The sequence below is a fragment of the Hippichthys cyanospilos genome, chromosome 9 (assembly GCF_059441005.1).
Source record: "Hippichthys cyanospilos isolate Australia breed blue-spotted pipefish chromosome 9, RoL_Hcya_1.0, whole genome shotgun sequence".
NCBI classification, from domain to species: domain Eukaryota; kingdom Metazoa; phylum Chordata; class Actinopteri; order Syngnathiformes; family Syngnathidae; genus Hippichthys; species Hippichthys cyanospilos.
The window spans coordinates 14,860,199-14,876,958 of NC_142377.1; the positions used below are offsets into that span (position 1 = coordinate 14,860,199).

The 16,760-nt window shown below is 40.2% G+C and overlaps 2 protein-coding genes across 5 annotated transcripts in view; both read left to right on the forward strand.

The window, feature by feature from the left end:
- Positions 1-10,532, forward strand: part of acap3b (ArfGAP with coiled-coil, ankyrin repeat and PH domains 3b) — a 53,728-nt gene extending 43,196 nt beyond the window's left edge. The window contains exons 14-25 of one of the 4 annotated variants that reach the window (XM_088423320.1): positions 90-322; positions 1,145-1,214; positions 1,673-1,767; positions 1,855-2,075; positions 2,164-2,256; positions 2,756-2,857; positions 2,951-3,174; positions 3,761-3,870; positions 3,947-4,057; positions 4,510-4,571; positions 8,227-8,273; positions 9,639-10,532. In XM_088423320.1, coding sequence (XP_088279446.1) covers positions 90-322; positions 1,145-1,214; positions 1,673-1,767; positions 1,855-2,075; positions 2,164-2,256; positions 2,756-2,857; positions 2,951-3,174; positions 3,761-3,870; positions 3,947-4,057; positions 4,510-4,571; positions 8,227-8,273; positions 9,639-9,707 — 1,437 coding nt within the window. In that variant the 3' untranslated portion in view covers positions 9,708-10,532. The remainder of the gene's footprint in view (positions 1-89; positions 323-1,144; positions 1,215-1,672; positions 1,768-1,854; positions 2,076-2,163; positions 2,257-2,755; positions 2,858-2,950; positions 3,175-3,760; positions 3,871-3,946; positions 4,058-4,509; positions 4,572-8,226; positions 8,274-9,638) is intronic. The other 3 variants (XM_088423322.1, XM_088423321.1, XM_088423323.1) reach the window with 3 other exon arrangements.
- Positions 10,533-11,408: 876 nt separating this feature from the next.
- ube2j2 (ubiquitin-conjugating enzyme E2, J2 (UBC6 homolog, yeast)) lies at positions 11,409-16,760 on the forward strand. The gene is made up of 7 exons (XM_088422393.1): positions 11,409-11,546; positions 12,416-12,546; positions 13,463-13,503; positions 14,140-14,242; positions 14,326-14,464; positions 14,545-14,625; positions 15,628-16,760. The coding sequence occupies exons 2-7, from the start codon at positions 12,416-12,418 to the stop codon at positions 15,916-15,918; spliced, it is 786 nt and encodes a 261-aa protein (XP_088278519.1). The 5' UTR covers positions 11,409-11,546; the 3' UTR covers positions 15,919-16,760.

Below are 16,760 nucleotides of genomic sequence, written 5' to 3' on the forward strand. Positions count from 1 at the left end.
GCTCACCACCGCGCCGTGAACTACCAGCGACTTTCATTATATCGATTCGTCGTGGAATTGTAATGTTATTGCATTCCCTGTCTCTTTAGCGCCTGGATCGCACAGCCTCGCCCTCTACGAGCAGCATCGACTCGGCCAGTGAGCCCAGAGACAGGGGAGAGAGGGCGGATAAGGGCGTTCGGGGAGGGGGTGAAGGCCTACTCCAGAGGGTGCAGAATTTGCCGGGCAATGAATTATGCTGTGACTGCGGCCAAAGCGCTCCCTGCTGGGCCTCCATCAACCTCGGAGTGCTGCTGTGCATCGAGTGCTCGGGGATCCACAGGTTCACTTCTCTGCTCTTCTCTTTTTCCATGCATCAAACCTGAAATGCTCTGATATTTGCCCTTTTCAACCCTGAGGTAATTACGTCCAAAGAAAATGGACAATTTCTGGAGTACATTTTCGACTAAAAAGACTATGTTGAATAAATCAACTATAAACTAATACACTAATAAACTGTGAAGGGCGCGGAGCTCAGGCTTTTTTTTGGAAATGCACTAGCTAGCTAGATAAATTGCTAGCTAGCGCATTTCCAAAGCTAGCTAGCTAGTCGATAAAAGCACTTTAGCAACAATGTACATTGCGTTCTCATCGCTTATTTTCATACATTTCTACAACAATTTTAACCTTTTGGCTGCTGGTATATTAAAATAGAAATCTAAATTGAGGATCTTTTTATGTTTGCAAAAAAATATGTATTGTCATTTACATGAAACTTATCTGCAGACGAGAGAGAAATTATTCTCAACATTTTACTTTCTTCCAAGTATACATTTTACTTTTAAATTTTACTTTGGTTTCACCGCAACCAAATAGTCTTTTTAGAGTAAACTGTGAAATATAAGTTTCTTTTCATCCATGTTCCATTCTTGAATATGTAATTTGAATATGTAATTGCAAGACGTTTTAAAATAAAGAAACATTTGTGATGACACCTACAAGTAGATGATGAAATGGGTCTCATTAACTGCCAGTCCAGTCAAAATTGTTATTTATTTATTTGCTTTATTTATTTTTTTACTTGTATAGCTGTCCAGTTAAAATGGATCTTTCACATTAATAGTCATCAATGGCAGTGAACGAATGTCAAATTTTTGTCTTTCAGGAGTCTCGGTGTCCATTGCTCTAAAGTGCGATCTCTGACTCTTGACTCATGGGAACCAGAACTACTCAAAGTAAGCCGATCTTCTGTTTTTTTTTTATATGAGGGAGAATTATTGATTCATTTCACAAAGGGTTACAAAATTCCAGCGATTTACAAAGTTGTAAACTTTCAATGCATACACAGGAATAAACAAAAGATTTAAAAATTTGGAAGATTATTATAAATGTGGAACAAGTAATCGATTAACTGATTACTAATCGAGAATCGACAGTACAGTAATTCATCAGTAATTAGGATTGATAATTAACGAATTGATTAGAAACCTTAAATTCTTCAGATCCTTAATTATCAACAATACGCATTCTCATTTTTTGCCCTCAAGAAAGTGCATATTATCATTGAGTTGAAACAAAAAGACATTTTCAAACAGTTACCTTTATTTTAGCCAATTTTGTGTTATTTTATTGCCCAAATCAATTTGAAAAATGTACTGTTTTTAACGCCAACCTGCCCCGCTCTGGTTTTCAGCTAATGTGTGAATTAGGCAACACTGTGATCAATCAAATTTATGAGGGAGCCTGCGAGGAACTCGGGGTGAAAAAGCCCGCACCGTCCAGTACAAGGTCAGAGATTTGAACCCTAACATAACCGTGCTCTCAATCATAATATAAGCTTTAAAAATATCCACTGTTGTGGCTTTGCTGCTCCAGACAGGAGAAAGAAGCCTGGATTAAGTCCAAATACGTGGAGAAACGCTTCCTAAAAAAGATGAGTGGGAGCGAGGCGTTGGCGGAAGGGGAAAGAAAGTCTCGACCGTGGACCGTGAAAAAGTGCCAGCGACACAACAGCTCCGTTCGGGCACCAAACAAAGTCCGCAGGAAATACCATCGCTACGAGCCCGGCTGTGCTTCACCCGCCAATCTCTCAGCGGGTGAGTGGGGCAACAAACTGCGTGGAGGTGTTGGGATTAACGGCGTCAGAACCAATCGGGCTCTTTTGCTCTTGTGAACTTTTGGCAGCAGCTGCAGCCAAGTTTCGCCGGGATTCCCTGTTTTGCCCGGATGAACTGGACTCGCTCTTCTCCTACTTTGATACGGGCTCGGGTCCTCGCAGTAAGTCCGCTTTGCATCGCTCTACCTTGTGTGGGGTTGCCGTGTTGTTCGGTGGTCAAGGGCCACGATTGGTTTTCGAAATGGAGATATCCAAAATTATTGTTTATATTTTTATTCAATTACATCTAGTATAAATAGATGTCTGATGGAATGACATGTATTTTTCAACTTATATTAAAAAAGGATTTGGGGGACAAAATGCTTGTCAGAGCTGTGAAAAGTGAGGAGGGCAAAAAGGCAATTTTGGTTTAGTATTTCGCCCAAAATCATTAAAAAAAAAAAAACTTCAAGTAGAAACGTTTTATTTTGTGGTCCAACAATAATAATAAAAATGATGTGACAGGCTTGACTTTGACACGTGAGTTGTAAATGCTTGGTGTGCTACAGTAAGTGGTCCCACTGGGTCATTATTTGCCCTGGAGTAATCCAAGAGGTGGCGCCATAAGCACAAGTGATGCCTAATGTAATCATTAACGTGTCCGTGGCTTGGCGTGGTTTGGCCCCGCAGGCCTGAGCAGCGACAGCGGCCTGGGAGGGAGCACTGATGGCAGCACCGACATCCTGGTCTTTGGTTCTGTGGTGGACAGTGTCACAGAAGAAGGTACCCCGCTTCACATGTAAACACAAGCCATAATAAAAAGTAAATGAATGAAAAGTCACAAGTTTCTCTTTTGTCTTTGTTCTCGTCCATCAGAAGAGGAATCAGAGGAATCGTCCAGTGGCGAGGTGGAAATTGAACAAGAAGTACCGTCCGACCCCGAAGACCCTAGAGAGCTCCACCCTGGCGCGTTGCTCCACCGCTCGTCCCGTCTGCACAACTTGCCCCTCATGGCGGAGGCGCTGGCTCACGGCGCTGACGTTCACGCTCCGAGTGAGGAAGATGATGGAAAGACGCCGCTCATACAGGCTGTGATGGGGGTGAGGAGAACTTTAGTTTCTTTTCTAAAGCTATGAGAGCAATCTTTATCCCTGCAGAGAACTAGATCTTTGTTTGGCTTGGTAGACCATACGTTTAATGGAATACACGGCAGAATGAGCTGAATTGACATTGCCAAATGTCAATGCAGCCAGCCAATGCTCCAAAACGAAGCTTACCATACCAAATAATGTATGGACACGAACGCTTTGGAATGCCTTTATTTTGAAGTACTTCCTAGATGCATGACGGTGAACCTTTTCCACTGTTCCTCCCTCCCAAATTGAGGCGCGATTCCCCATACAAACAACGTCGTTCTGAAATTACATTCAATACATTCATTTTGTCTTACGTTATTAAGTGGAAATGTTTCCCAGTTACATGCTATCTTGTTTTTTCCTTGCAGTTTGCTCAATAACTTTGAAAACTGGAAAAAAATACTCTGGGCATGATTTTATATGACAAACAATGGCAAAATCTCATCTTGTCATTCTTGTAGACTCAATTATGAGACATATCGTTTCATGGGAATTTGTGTCCTGTCCCATTCGAATTAGTAACACTTTCCCTAATCTTCTTCTGCATCAGGGCTCTCTGATAGCTTGTGAGTTCCTGCTTCAGAACGGAGCAGATGTCAACCAGAGAGACATGAGAGGGAGAGGCCCGCTGCATCACGCCACCTACCTGGGACACACCGGGTATGCATCAAAGATTTCCTTTCCTGGAAGTAGGGTCCGCTCCAACTGTGTGTGCTTCATGTGTGATGTTTTACAGCCAGGTGTGTCTGTTCCTGAAGAGAGGGGCATCGCAGGCGGAGGTGGACGAGCAGGGCTACGACCCCCTCAGCATCGCGGTGCAAGCCGCCAATGCAGATATTGTCACCCTGTAAGTCAGCCCACTCGTTTGTTGTCCAGGGGTGGGTTAAGCTACACCTATCTGCTAAATTCAAAAACTGTAAGATAACTTACAATTTGATCAGATTCATGAATTAACTATTTAGAAGTTAAAACCATACACCGTGAATAGTGGTTTAAAATGAACATTATTTTACAATGAACTCATCCACTGCCAGCCCAGTCAAAATGGATTCTTGACTTGTCTCGGTTTCAGTAGCGGCGAACGTTAACGTATTCACTGCCAGCCCGGTAAAATCGTATCTTTAAACCTGATAGCCATTTAAAGCTGCGAATGAGTTAAAATAAACAATTTTATCAAGGATGCAGTCGGCAGGGTTAGATTTAAGCTCACCCACGTTCTTGATGAGGACAAGCACTAGTAGCACTATACGACAAGGAAGTGAAGCACAATCTCATTCCTCATCTCATTTGTCCCTGCAGCCTGCGTTTGGCACGGATGAACGAAGAGATGCGAGAGGCAGAAGCCCCCCTGGGACAACCAGGTCAATACCCCAGCACCAGCCCCACTGAGCAGCAGTACAGGAAGTGCATCCAAGAGTTCATCTGCCTCACCATAGAGGAGTTCTAGCGTAGAGTTGTCCTGTAGTTGCCTCTTGGCACCGATGTCAGCTAGATCAAGGCTTACGGGCAACGCGAAACCCCCTGACGGACCTTTTCTAACGCTTACCGACTAAACTGCCCCCATGCACCTCTGACTTTACGCTAGGGTTCTGCTCACCATTCCACACTAGCCACATCACATCAAGTCAAATGTGCTTGTTGGTGTTCTGCTAACATCTTCTCACACTGCGGTTTCACCTCTCATGGGAAGCCTGTCGCTGCATTAACCCGGACCAAACCATCTCTCTTCACTGAGGTGTAAATAGTCACATTTAGAATTGCTTCAACGTTATGACATTGAGGTCAACAACATTTAACAAGTCACTCAATCACAAAGACATATTTTCGCATTTGCATTTTACATTCAATCCTAGTTACTTAGTATATATATATATATATATATATATATATATATATATATATATATATATATATATATATATATATATATATATATATATATATATATGTTTGTGTGTGTGTGTGTTTACTTCTTTATGGATGTGAATTGATAATTAAGTACTAAAGTAATCAATTACCTTAGTTATTTTAGGTACTAAGTACTAAAGTGCAATTGCTTAAGGTACTAAAAGTATTACAGTAATTGAATATTTTAGGTAAAAAGTAATCAATTACTAACTAAAGTACTAAAATAACATTGCTTCAGGTAATGAGTACGAAAGTACCTTAAATACTCAAGTTCTAAAGTCATTGATTATACATTGATGACTTTAGTACTTGAGTAGCTAAGGTAATGGATTACCTTAGTACTTATTACCTAAAGCAATGGAATATTTTAGTACTTTTGTAAATGCAATTACTCTAGTAATCACTCAATTTAATGAACAAAATCATCAATTCCTTTAATCTTTTATATTCAATGACTTAATGTAACTGATTGCTTTAGTAATTCACTTACTAACATCCATTTATACACACTCCTCTAGCCAAGCATTAGAAAAATAATGGAAAAAGATTTGATTAAGTACCTATGATTGAATGTCTGGACTCTTAAAAGATGTAAAAATGTGTCTGTAAATGAGTTAAATAACAATATTCCAATGCGTATAAAGCGGTGTCAGGGAGGGGTGTAAAGGTAAAAACTGTGACTAAAAGACTGCACGGCTTTCAAGGGGGGAAAGCCTCGTCTGAATCATATGATATTTTGATACATTTCTGTAAAAGAAAAAAAACACTTGCAAAAAAATGAAATATAGACTTGGTATTATTATGTCAACCAGTTCCTCGCACTTTTATTTTGTTCGTTCAGCGGCAAATTAGTCAAACTTAATTTTGCAGCGTTTAGCTGACAAAATGAAAAAGGCCTTAAAATGACGAAGCTTCTTGATCAGCTGGAGTGCGCTGTGATTGGCCGTTACCTGAAACCTGAGCGACTGTGATGTTGCGTTCAGTTGACAACCAATAGCAAAATGAGATGGATTCAAAGGATCGGATTTTGGTGCATAATTCATATTCACAAACACACCGTGCCATTTCAAGACTATTGAGCATGTATCGAACATAAGTAAAAATTTGGGGGGTTGACTCTCCCTCTATGCGTAATTTGTTTCTCTTCTTACACGAGCGTAGTAGCCAAAGCAATGGTTTCCAAGAAGAGCCGGTTGACATGATCAAGAACAGTCAATGCTTCATTTTTTTGAGTGCTAAAACTGTGCACTTTTCCCTCTTCCAGTATTATAATTTTATTAATATTAGTTTGTTTTCAGGTACTCGTTTTTTTTTTCTCAAGTTATTGTCTGTTTCTGCCTGTCTATTTTATTTGTCTTCCCAGAGGAGCCGTGCAATGCATTTCCTGATGCAGTTTATTATATTCTGTTAATGATTGTCTTTTTAGTCTTAAAATATTACTCGGGAAGAAAAGTGTTTTTAGACGGTGTCTCGCTAATAGCAGTCGTAGAACCCCTTCACGTTTCGGGAATGTGAAAAGGCCTTACGTTACATTTGAATACAATAATCAGCATTCAGCACTGAAAGAGATTTTCTTGAGTTTATGGAAAGATATGTATTTAGTTTCATTCATCGGTGCATTCGGTGGAGAGGAGGAGGTGACGAACCCATAAAACGTGAGCTGAAGCAGTTAGGAGGTCTCTTCCGAAAGGGTTTTACACTTCCCCTGAAAACCACTGCGCTACTCACTGAACAACGATGACATCATGGCTATATAACCACACCTGCGTTTACTGTATCTGTAAATACTCCATTTTACAATATCTGTATCGGTGAGATTATGGAGCACATTTTTCTTACTTGTTTACACACTTTGTAGGCTCCAATGCCTAATACATAGCTGACAGTGTTCTCTGCATGCTTTGTGGGCGAGTCAATTTGATTGCCGCTCCGAGCATGCGCTGATATTTTTCTACGGTTTTGATCACATTGTGCAGTGCAGTCCTGTGGAATTAGCATGTACCAACATGATGTCACAGTCCAAATCCTTTCCACAAGCAGTAATTTCATATTTTTGGGGTGATTTTAGTTTCCTCTGCCAAAGACTTTTTGAAGGGAAAGTGTCCAACCTTGTATTATATCACAGGTTTTGTTTTGTTTTCTTCCGACCATTTCTGAGTAGATGCAGACTAGTCATACAATGCTTTGTGAAGTGACAAAGTGGTAGAAACACTGTTGGTATGCTCACATGATCAAAAACAAACAAAACAAAAAAAAAACAGAAACAGACTGCAAGTAGTAAACGTTCGGCGGGGTGCGACCGCCCTCGAGGAAGTGTTCGATGTCGCGTCCATTGTGTGTGTTGACATAGGAGTGGTTAAAAAAAAAAAAAAAAAAGGTGCTGTAAATAGTACACGCGTGTATTTCAACTCCATGCCTGCCTCTCAGCGTTCCATAGCAGATTGTGACGCTCTGATTTGTTTCATGTTTGTCGTTATATTCTCTATCGAAAACCACCTAAAAGTCCCAACAGTTGAACGAATCGCAAACTGTTATTCCATGTCTTTAGACACACCGAGGCAAACGAAAAAAAAGACGAAAACAATAAAAGTGAGAAACTCTTCATGAACTAACCCAGCTTGTCCTTGCTTTCATTTCTTTTGTCTTCTCGCATTCTCTCAGCATCGTAGCGTAATTTAGAATCGCTCGGAAATCAATGTTTGATTTCGGTGATTGCTAAGTGATGGGAGACTGCTGTTTTTCAAATCTGCTCTGGTGTATCCAAACGTTCCTAGAAACACTGTGCTTATTCAAAGCATCGAAACGAGCTCATAAAAGTCAATCATACCTTTTTTAAACGCTGCTTTTTTAAAATTCAAATTCAACATTAGCGCTCAAGTGCTGCAGGCCATTTTAAGCCTGCAGCACTACCATGTGCCTTGAATAATTCAGTGTCTTCACTTGTAAAACATTCATGTGACCTCACAAGCAGTTTTTTTTTTTTTTTTTTTTTTTTTACACCAACTATGAAATTTTTACTGACTTGCCAGGACTGTCGTTTTATATTCAAGGGAAGACAGCGTGGGACGAAAGACACTAACTGACATGTCATTGCTTTTCTCACCGCAGGGGTTGCCAATGGCAGCAGAAGGGTTAAATCCTTACCACGGGCTAGAGTGAGTGAAGCATCCTGGGCCGTCTTATTTATAGAGGGACACCTTAGTTCTTTCTTGCTCTGATTCCGGTGTGTTTCTTGAGGGGTCATTTGGTCTGTCTCGTTCTAAACATCTGAAGCTGGTTTCTGTCTTTCCAAGATCTCTGCATAGCATATTAATATCTTGTGTCTTTATATAGTCACAGGACACCTGTAAGGTCAAAAGTTGGGAAACACCTTCAAATTCAAGCTATTAACTCCCGAAAATGCATGTGGAATGAATGGCGTATCAGATCCTAAAGCATCATCCACATCATAAAGCTGACCGAGTGCAAAGCTGTTGATTTGGGCAAAAGGTGAACTTTTCTTTGTAACTCATGATTCCATCAATTTTGCTTGACTTTAATTGTTAATTTACAATTCGGTAAACTAAAACATTGAATTAGAGGGTGTTTCTAATTTTTTGACTGTTTTTTCTTGTTACTTGTACAGGTTTTGTTCGTTTAATAAGGACATGGCTATATTAGACACATATGTAATACAGTTGTGGCAGAGTGGTTAGCACATCCGCCCCAGTTTAGAAGTTGTGGGTTCGCTTCCGCCTCCGGCCTTCCTGTGTGGAATTTTCATTTTCTCCAATTGCCTTTGTGGGTTTTCTACGAGTGCTTCGGTTTCCTCCCACATTCGAAAAACATGCATGGTAGGTATATTGGACACTGTAAAATTGCCCTTAACTGTGTTTGCGAGTGTGAATGCTTCTTTGTTTATTTGTCCTTTGCGATTGGCTGGCAACCAGAAACTGCTGGGATAGGCTCCAGCGCACCTGTAGCACTTGTGAGAATAAGCGGTCAAGATATACAGTTTTGCTCGTGCCCCAAGGGATTGTAAACTTATGAGCATTTATTAAACCCTTTTACAGAAGTGTGTGGTTCACTTTCCACTCCAATGCTACATTTGAATACTAAAGAATAATTCAGAGTCGCCAAATAGAAATTAATCTGATTCAGAGCAATGCATGTTAAGTGGTTCCCAATCACTGTGCTGCAGCACACGTGTTCTGTGAAACATCATCAGGTATTCAGCAGGAAAATTATTCAGTTTCACTTAGTTGGTCTTAAACAATTACAATAGAATATGTATGTAATGTGTGCCTCGGCTCAATAAAGGTTGGGAAACACTAAATTACAAACAGGATGCTCCCCACTCTCTTCCTTTGCATTTTCTATTCTTCTGAGAATATAGTATAAGTGTTAAAGTTGACGTATATTTTACCGATCTAAATCGTCTCCTGCTGTGCTTCTGGTGCGTCATGGATTCTTCTTAACATTTTCATCCACTTTTGGCAGCAGCATCACAGCTGTAATGATCAAAACGCCTTGACTTCCAGGTGACATCTCCCGGGGTGAAGTCTTTCGCGAGTTTTCTTTACTCGCATCTCTCCAGCCCGAGAAGCTGAGGAGGAGGAGTCTCCAGTTCAGTCGCAGCGAGAAACCTTAAGGGGACACGTCACCGCCTCCTCATCGTCTTACAGTTTTGAAGCCAGTGCTTAGCATAGATTTCAGCTGAATGTGTAGATCGAAACTTGACTTTTGTAAATTGATAAACAAGCATCCAACTGTTTTTCATAATGCAATTCGGATGATTTGGTGATTCAATTGATCATCAAAGAATCTATTTAACGTTGTGTTTACATACTATTTCCTCAAAAAGTGGCCTCAATTCCAGTACAAGCCCAGATTTAACGTATAACAGTATTAAGTTAATATTAAGGGTCAATACTTGAGGAAACAACAGAAATATTGCAGGTTTTTCAAATGTTGGTCAAGCCTTTCCAATAAGGAAGTCAAATATTTGTCACTTAATAAATAACCATTAATTTAAACACCACACCTTCAGACTTTAATCTAGGCTTCTGATACTGTTTTCCTCTGAATGGCTTGCACTCCCATTATGGATACGCGAAATGGCACGTGGCTCCAGCACCAAATTGAATTGCTGCCACGCAGCTGTTGACAAATGTTCATACCAGCATAATCAGGGCTAACTACAGAGCACTGACATTTCTCATAGTTTGCAGATGCTGTCAAATATTGAAAGACTTCCCAGCATTTTCACCTCTTGACTCCTTTTAACACGCCTATTTCTCTGGATTTGCCACACTTGTGTTCAATGCACAATAAAAAACATGGGCAAAGCCACCCAACTCCAGCTGACCAGAATGCATTTGCAGTTTGTTTTGTCTAATTTTGTAAATTGCACATATATAATAAATAATACCCTTTTAAAATGAAACTGAATGGCTCCTAATTCAGATTTTTATGTCATTGTGTTGTAATTTCTATAACTTTATGTTGACCTAAATCAAACACTCCTTGAACATTTTGAAAACATAAATAACTCTCATGTATATGGAGATAATCTTCAATTAAGAAGCAAACAGCAACAATGCAAACTACACAGAAAGGCTGGGGAAGAGAGAAACTGGAAGGCAGATGTGCACACCACGGTTATCACCTTTCTGCCTTCATTAGTATACTTAAGGTGATAGTCCATTTATTTAGCTATTTTCAGCGGTAACATGTTATTTCGTCTTTTATTGTTGTTACTGAATTGTTTTCCACGTACGATTAGTACCTTTGAAAAGAAATTTGCTATGTATTCTCGACTGAAAATGACGTCACGTTCAGGTTTCAGGTAACAACCAATATTTGTTCAGTTTATGACTGTCACAGTCACATGATCAACAGGCCTTCCGTGAGCCTTGAGCATTGTTGATGTCATTTTCAGTCGACAGCAAGAGAAAATGTTAACTGTATTAATTGTACGTGAAAAAAATCAGTAATCAACTAATTACACAATATTAACTTTTTAGTGCTAAACAATAGTTGAATAGGTGAACTAGCCCTTTATCTTATTATTTCATAGTTTTATCATCAGTCTAGAGCAAGTCTCACAAAACTACACATTAGCTTTTCTTCATGCCTCTAAAAATGAATAAACATTAACATTAAAATAAATCGAAAAATGGAATCCCAGTCAGATGCGCTGTGAGTCTGCTTTTAAATGTTGTAATACCGCCATATCAGACGGTAGCGCTAAATAGCTTTTTGCGCATTTCTACGCCTCGACGGAAGAGGAAGAATAAATCCGGAAGTGAGTTTTTTGTCCCCGCTGCTAAGCTAACGCTCCGTTGGCGTCTTCGTCCTGTTGGTTTTGGGTTTAACCGCTGAAACCACAGCCCCAATTCATACCCAGATCCCCCCGATTCCCCGTTTACAGTAGGGTCTCTGAAGAGGTACGTTTTATACAACACACAATAAGTTCGGAAATTGCACATATGTGGACGTCCAACTCATGTTATGTAGCAACACGGCTGCTAGCATTAGCCACCTTAACGTAGCACTGGCCTGTGGTTCTCCTTTGATGTCTCTTAAAAGTACTTTCAGAATCGGCGTGAGTTGCACCCGTTAGGCCTCTAAATCTCTTTTATGGTAAAATTGCTAGTTCCACACGGTTAACCAACATTGATTATTCCGACTAAAACCGACTTTGCCAGGAGTTTTTTCCCTCGATATGCAGCCACTTAAATATTATTAGACGTCAGCGTAGCGATCTTCGCGTGACGCAAGGTGTTCACATCAGTTACTTTCCCTTCGAAAATGTTTCTCCTAGCCGTTTAGAGCATTGACATTGACATGTCGTTTGTGCTTAAATAACCTGACCTTACATGATAACCAGGGGACTACACGGTAGGTTGATGTAATGACATTACACTATTTTAATAATAACACAATACATTTTACACGTCATTTTTTTAAATTATTTAACCTATACAATTTTTTCAGTCGTTGCTTTAGGGTAATGCATTTTAATGCAAGTTTGTCATAATGATCTCTGAATGGTTTCTATAATTATAATTTGAATGAGTTAGGCGATTTTTTTTAATGCCCGGCTGACAAGAAAATGTCAGCTATCAGTAATGAATCATATATCATAAATAAAAATACATTCACCCTCCTCCAGATTGTTAACATCCGTTGTGTGTCTGTTTACAATTTAAAAAAAAACCAAAAACGTTTCTTTGCAGTCATATATAACATATAAAAATGCATTCACCCTGCTCCAGATTAATAACATCCGTTGGATGTCTTTTTATATCAACAGATGAACAACAACGGGAACAAGAGAGCGCCAACCACAGCCACTCAGCGACTTAAGCAGGATTACCTCAGGATAAAGAAAGACCCTGTGCCTTACATCTGTGCTGAGCCTCTCCCCTCCAACATCTTAGAATGGTACAGTCACCTTACTCCACACTCTGCCTTTGGTGTTTTCGTGTAGATTCCCCATCACATTTTATTGATATTTGCTTACTTGCTTTGGTGCATGTTTATACTTCATAACATAGTACAGTGATTAACACTGTTTTTGTGTTTGTTTTGTCTAGGCCTCTTATATGGGGGTTTTGTTTTTTTTTACATCATTCTATTGAACCCCAGTGATTTTTCCACTAGTTAATTTTTATAAATGTTTTTTTCTGTTGTCAAAATCAGCAATACTAGCAATTTGCTTCATGTTAATTCTAGCAATGACTCAGTGGCGTCTTACTCAGCTCACATAGATTTTGAAGATACTAGCTAATCAGAGAATGGAGATGGGAATTTTAATGTTTTTCAGGACCGATGCGAATATTAGTAATCAATGAGGCCGGTAACTGATGTATGGAATCAATATTTCAGTGAAAGAATTTTGTCGTTAAAATAAAGCATACAACTTCCAACTCTGAAATGAGCTACAAGTATGTTTATTGAATGACTTTGTAGCTTTTCAAATTTTTTTCTTTAATAGATTTTAGACACCACATGTTTGCTGTAAAATACTAACAAAAAGTTCAGGTATTAGTCAGATTTATTTATATAACTCTTAATCACAACGGAGGCTCCAGGGCCTTCACAAGTGAAAGAATCACAGAGGAACCTCACAAATGCACAGTGGCATTCCCCTGAATAAATCTCCCAGAAGGCCAAGAAAAAAATTCAAACTGCAGTAGTATTGGCCATTACGCTTTTATGAATGGCTGTTGATGACATGTGTCAAAAATATGCCAACAATCGGCCTGTCCGAAAATTGATCGATTACAGAAACGCAGGTGTTCTTGTCTTTCTTTGAATGTTGATAACATGTGCAACATTTGCATTGTGTTTCTTACAGGCACTATGTGGTGAGAGGTCCTGAGAAAACTCCTTATGAAGGTAAAAAAAAAAAAAAGACTCCTGGTCTCATGATTGATTTGCTATAGTAGTTGTTTTGCAATGTGTCATACCTATCATGCTGGTATTTTTGGTTTCCTGGCGCCACGCAGCCCTACCCAACAGGATGTTACACACACTTTGAGGAAAGAAAAAAAAAAACTGTGTCATGTGGGTGATGTGTATAGATTCTAGATATGCTTCCAGTGTGCTGTTTCACATGTCATAGGAAGCGTTTCATTCATGGGAGCAGTTGAACTTTCCATCCCAGCTGCACAGCTATATAGGCATAATGTAATTTTTCATTACAATACTCCTTACACATTTCTTTATTTTTCAAAATGGTACATGCCACATAAGTGTAAAAAGAAACCACTTTAACACCCCCTCCCCCAAGGGCACAATGACATAATGTTGGGAGTTGTGCATCATGTGACTTCCAGTGTGTCTTCTCTTACATATTCTTCTCTAACACACTCTTAAAAGCAAAAAAAAAAAAAAACCAAACATATAGAGTTTATTTTTTGCATGACACACACAAGTGACTTGAAATACATAATTTACACAAATTTCACACTGTGCTAAATTAAAATATTTTATCCTAACATTTTTTTTCCCCCCAAATCATTTTCCTTGTAGGAGGCTACTACCACGGGAAGCTCATATTTCCGCGGGAATTCCCTTTCAAGCCTCCAAGTATTTACATGATAACCCCCAATGGCAGATTTAAATGTAATACGAGGTAAGTGGATCTCTTTTTTTTTTTTTTTTTTTTTTTCCCCTGGAATGAATCACTCACAGTGGTGCCTTAACGTGGCTCCACAGGCTGTGTTTGTCCATCACGGACTTCCACCCGGACACATGGAACCCGGCGTGGTCCGTCTCCACCATCCTCACGGGTCTGCTCAGCTTCATGGTGGAGAAAGGACCCACCCTAGGTAGCATCGAAACCTCAGACCACACGGTGAGCTCAAAGCCAGTCCCGACAATTGAGCATGATGATGCAGCAGCGCAATCTCATGCAAAACGATGATGTTTTTTCAGAAAAGACAGCTGTCAGCCCAAAGCCTCGCCTTCAACCTGAAGGACAAAGTCTTCTGCGAATTGTTCCCTGATGTTGTGGAGGTGAGCCATCCTAAGATCCCATCAATTTTGAAAAAGAACCTAATTGTGATTCCGCCCATCCCTTTCATTTTTACTATTGTGATTCGTTAGGTATTTGTTTTTTTTCCAAGGTCCTTTTAACAAACATGCAATAAAGTAATTGCACTATAAATATCACATTTATTATAGTATGCAGTTAGATTTGCTGACTGACTAAATACTTAGTCTGGTAGTTTCATTCAATGTTTCTTGAAAGAATCATATGAAAAAGGTGGACTGACCATATTGAGACGATGTATAAATAGCTAAAATATACATGTAGTAACAAACATGACTGCGCTTTAATACTTAGGTCACCAACACTCAAAATACTGACGGAACAATTTGGTAAACCTTTTTTTTTAATCAAAGCAGAATTCATTTCGTAATTTAGATTCCTACAAAAGAAAGCAGCACTTTCTCCACGTAACAACTTCACACATCTGATATTTTCTCAGAGAGCTTTATGATGTGAATGATGCTGTATGACCTTGTATAACTTTCAATTCACAGCTGTGCATTTTCAAGAGAGATTTGCTTAAATTAGTTGACCTTTTAATGTCTGAGTCATTTGAAATTGAAGGTTTCTAATGACATTCCGTTCAGAACTGTGCAATTTCAAGAGTGAATTGCTAAAATTCATTGCTTTCTTAGTGTTTGAGACTATTTGAGGGTTTCCACATTTTTGGCTGGTACTGCATATACATTCCTTTGACCCATTCTATTAATTTGTGTCTGCTGTAGTGGACATTGGTTTTTGGGTTATATTTTTTGACTCATTCAAGCTACACAACAAAGTCCTTGTGTTCTTAATGAGGACATCCTGGCCATGTCAGTGTTGTCTCACGTGTTTGGATGGGATGCAATTTGGACACCCATGATTAGTACGGGTCTCCAAATTGCAGTCTACTACATTGCAACGTTGATTTGAACTTTGTTTATTGTCGCCGTGTCTGAATCGCTTCGTTTGTGTTCTGTCGCCAGGAGATGAAGCAAAAACAAAAGGCACAGGAAGAGTTAAACGCCCGCACTCAACCCCTCCCCTTACCTGACGTGGTGCCCGACGGCGACCCCCAGCAGGCTCACTACGGGCTGGCCGCCCTCAACGGAGGTCCCCTCCCGCTCGGGGCCGCCAACGCCGGCCAGGGCCTGCAGCAAGGCAATCGCAACCACGGACTTCTGGGTGGCGCGCTGGCCAACCTGTTTGTGATCGTGGGCTTCGCCGCCTTCGCCTACACGGTCAAGTACGTCCTGAGGAGCATAGCGCAGGATTGAAAGCTGGACAAACGTCGGCTGGACGGGGACGTTGTATTCCGGGACCGCCGCGGACTTTGGAGGACAGAAAGCAGCCCACAAAAGTAGGGACTGTGGAGACGGAAGGGGAGGGGGGAAGGGGGGATCAGTTGTGAAAATCAACATGGCTCATGGGCTGCGGAGGAGCAAAGTCTTTGACGCCACTGGTCGCAAGTTGCTTTTGTGACTTTTTTTTCCCCCTTACTATTGACAAACACACCTGCTCCTGCCTGTCCGTGGTTTTATTTGTTTACATAAAGAGCGCGCTACACAGATCGCAGTGTAACTTTAATTACCTCAATGTTTTTTTGTTTTGTTTTGTTTTTTTTCCCTAATTTGACTGATAATCCACCTCTGGCAGACGCTAATGTTTGCTTTTTCTCAAGCGCGGCCGCTATGTCTTCATTAGAGCCAGAGGTATGCCCCAAAATAACCACAACAACAGAAGGGCATAGTAACGAAGCGACCAGAAGAGACAGACTCAACAAATCTCCAGTCAACCCATGAGCCCAAAGTAGAAGCGAGTTCGGGACCAGTTTCGGGATCGGGTTAGCTGACAACCCTAGAGTTGCTCTGTGCACACGCGTCGTCCGCCTAGAAGACGTGTGAAGACTATCAACTTTTGTTCTGTATATTTTTTTCCTGATTAATTTTGTCATTTTAATTTATAGACAAAGCCTTTGAGTGTGCTGTCAGACGACACAAAGAAAAGTGTCCACTTGACTGCTGATCATTGTACTATTGTGCATTGCGTTTAATAGTGAAGATAGTGGACTTCTTTTTCTCAGCAGCAACACTTCAGAAATAAACGAATCATAAAAGGA

Excerpts from the sequence above, each read along its gene's own strand:
- ube2j2 (XM_088422393.1), top strand. The coding sequence starts at position 12,416 with ATGAACAACAACGGGAACAAGAGAGCGCCAACCACAGCCACTCAGCGA. Across the intron at positions 12,547-13,462 it reads CCCTCCAACATCTTAGAATG|GCACTATGTGGTGAGAGGTC; the intron begins GTACAGTCACCT and ends TGTTTCTTACAG. Across the intron at positions 14,465-14,544 it reads TCGAAACCTCAGACCACACG|AAAAGACAGCTGTCAGCCCA; the intron begins GTGAGCTCAAAG and ends ATGTTTTTTCAG.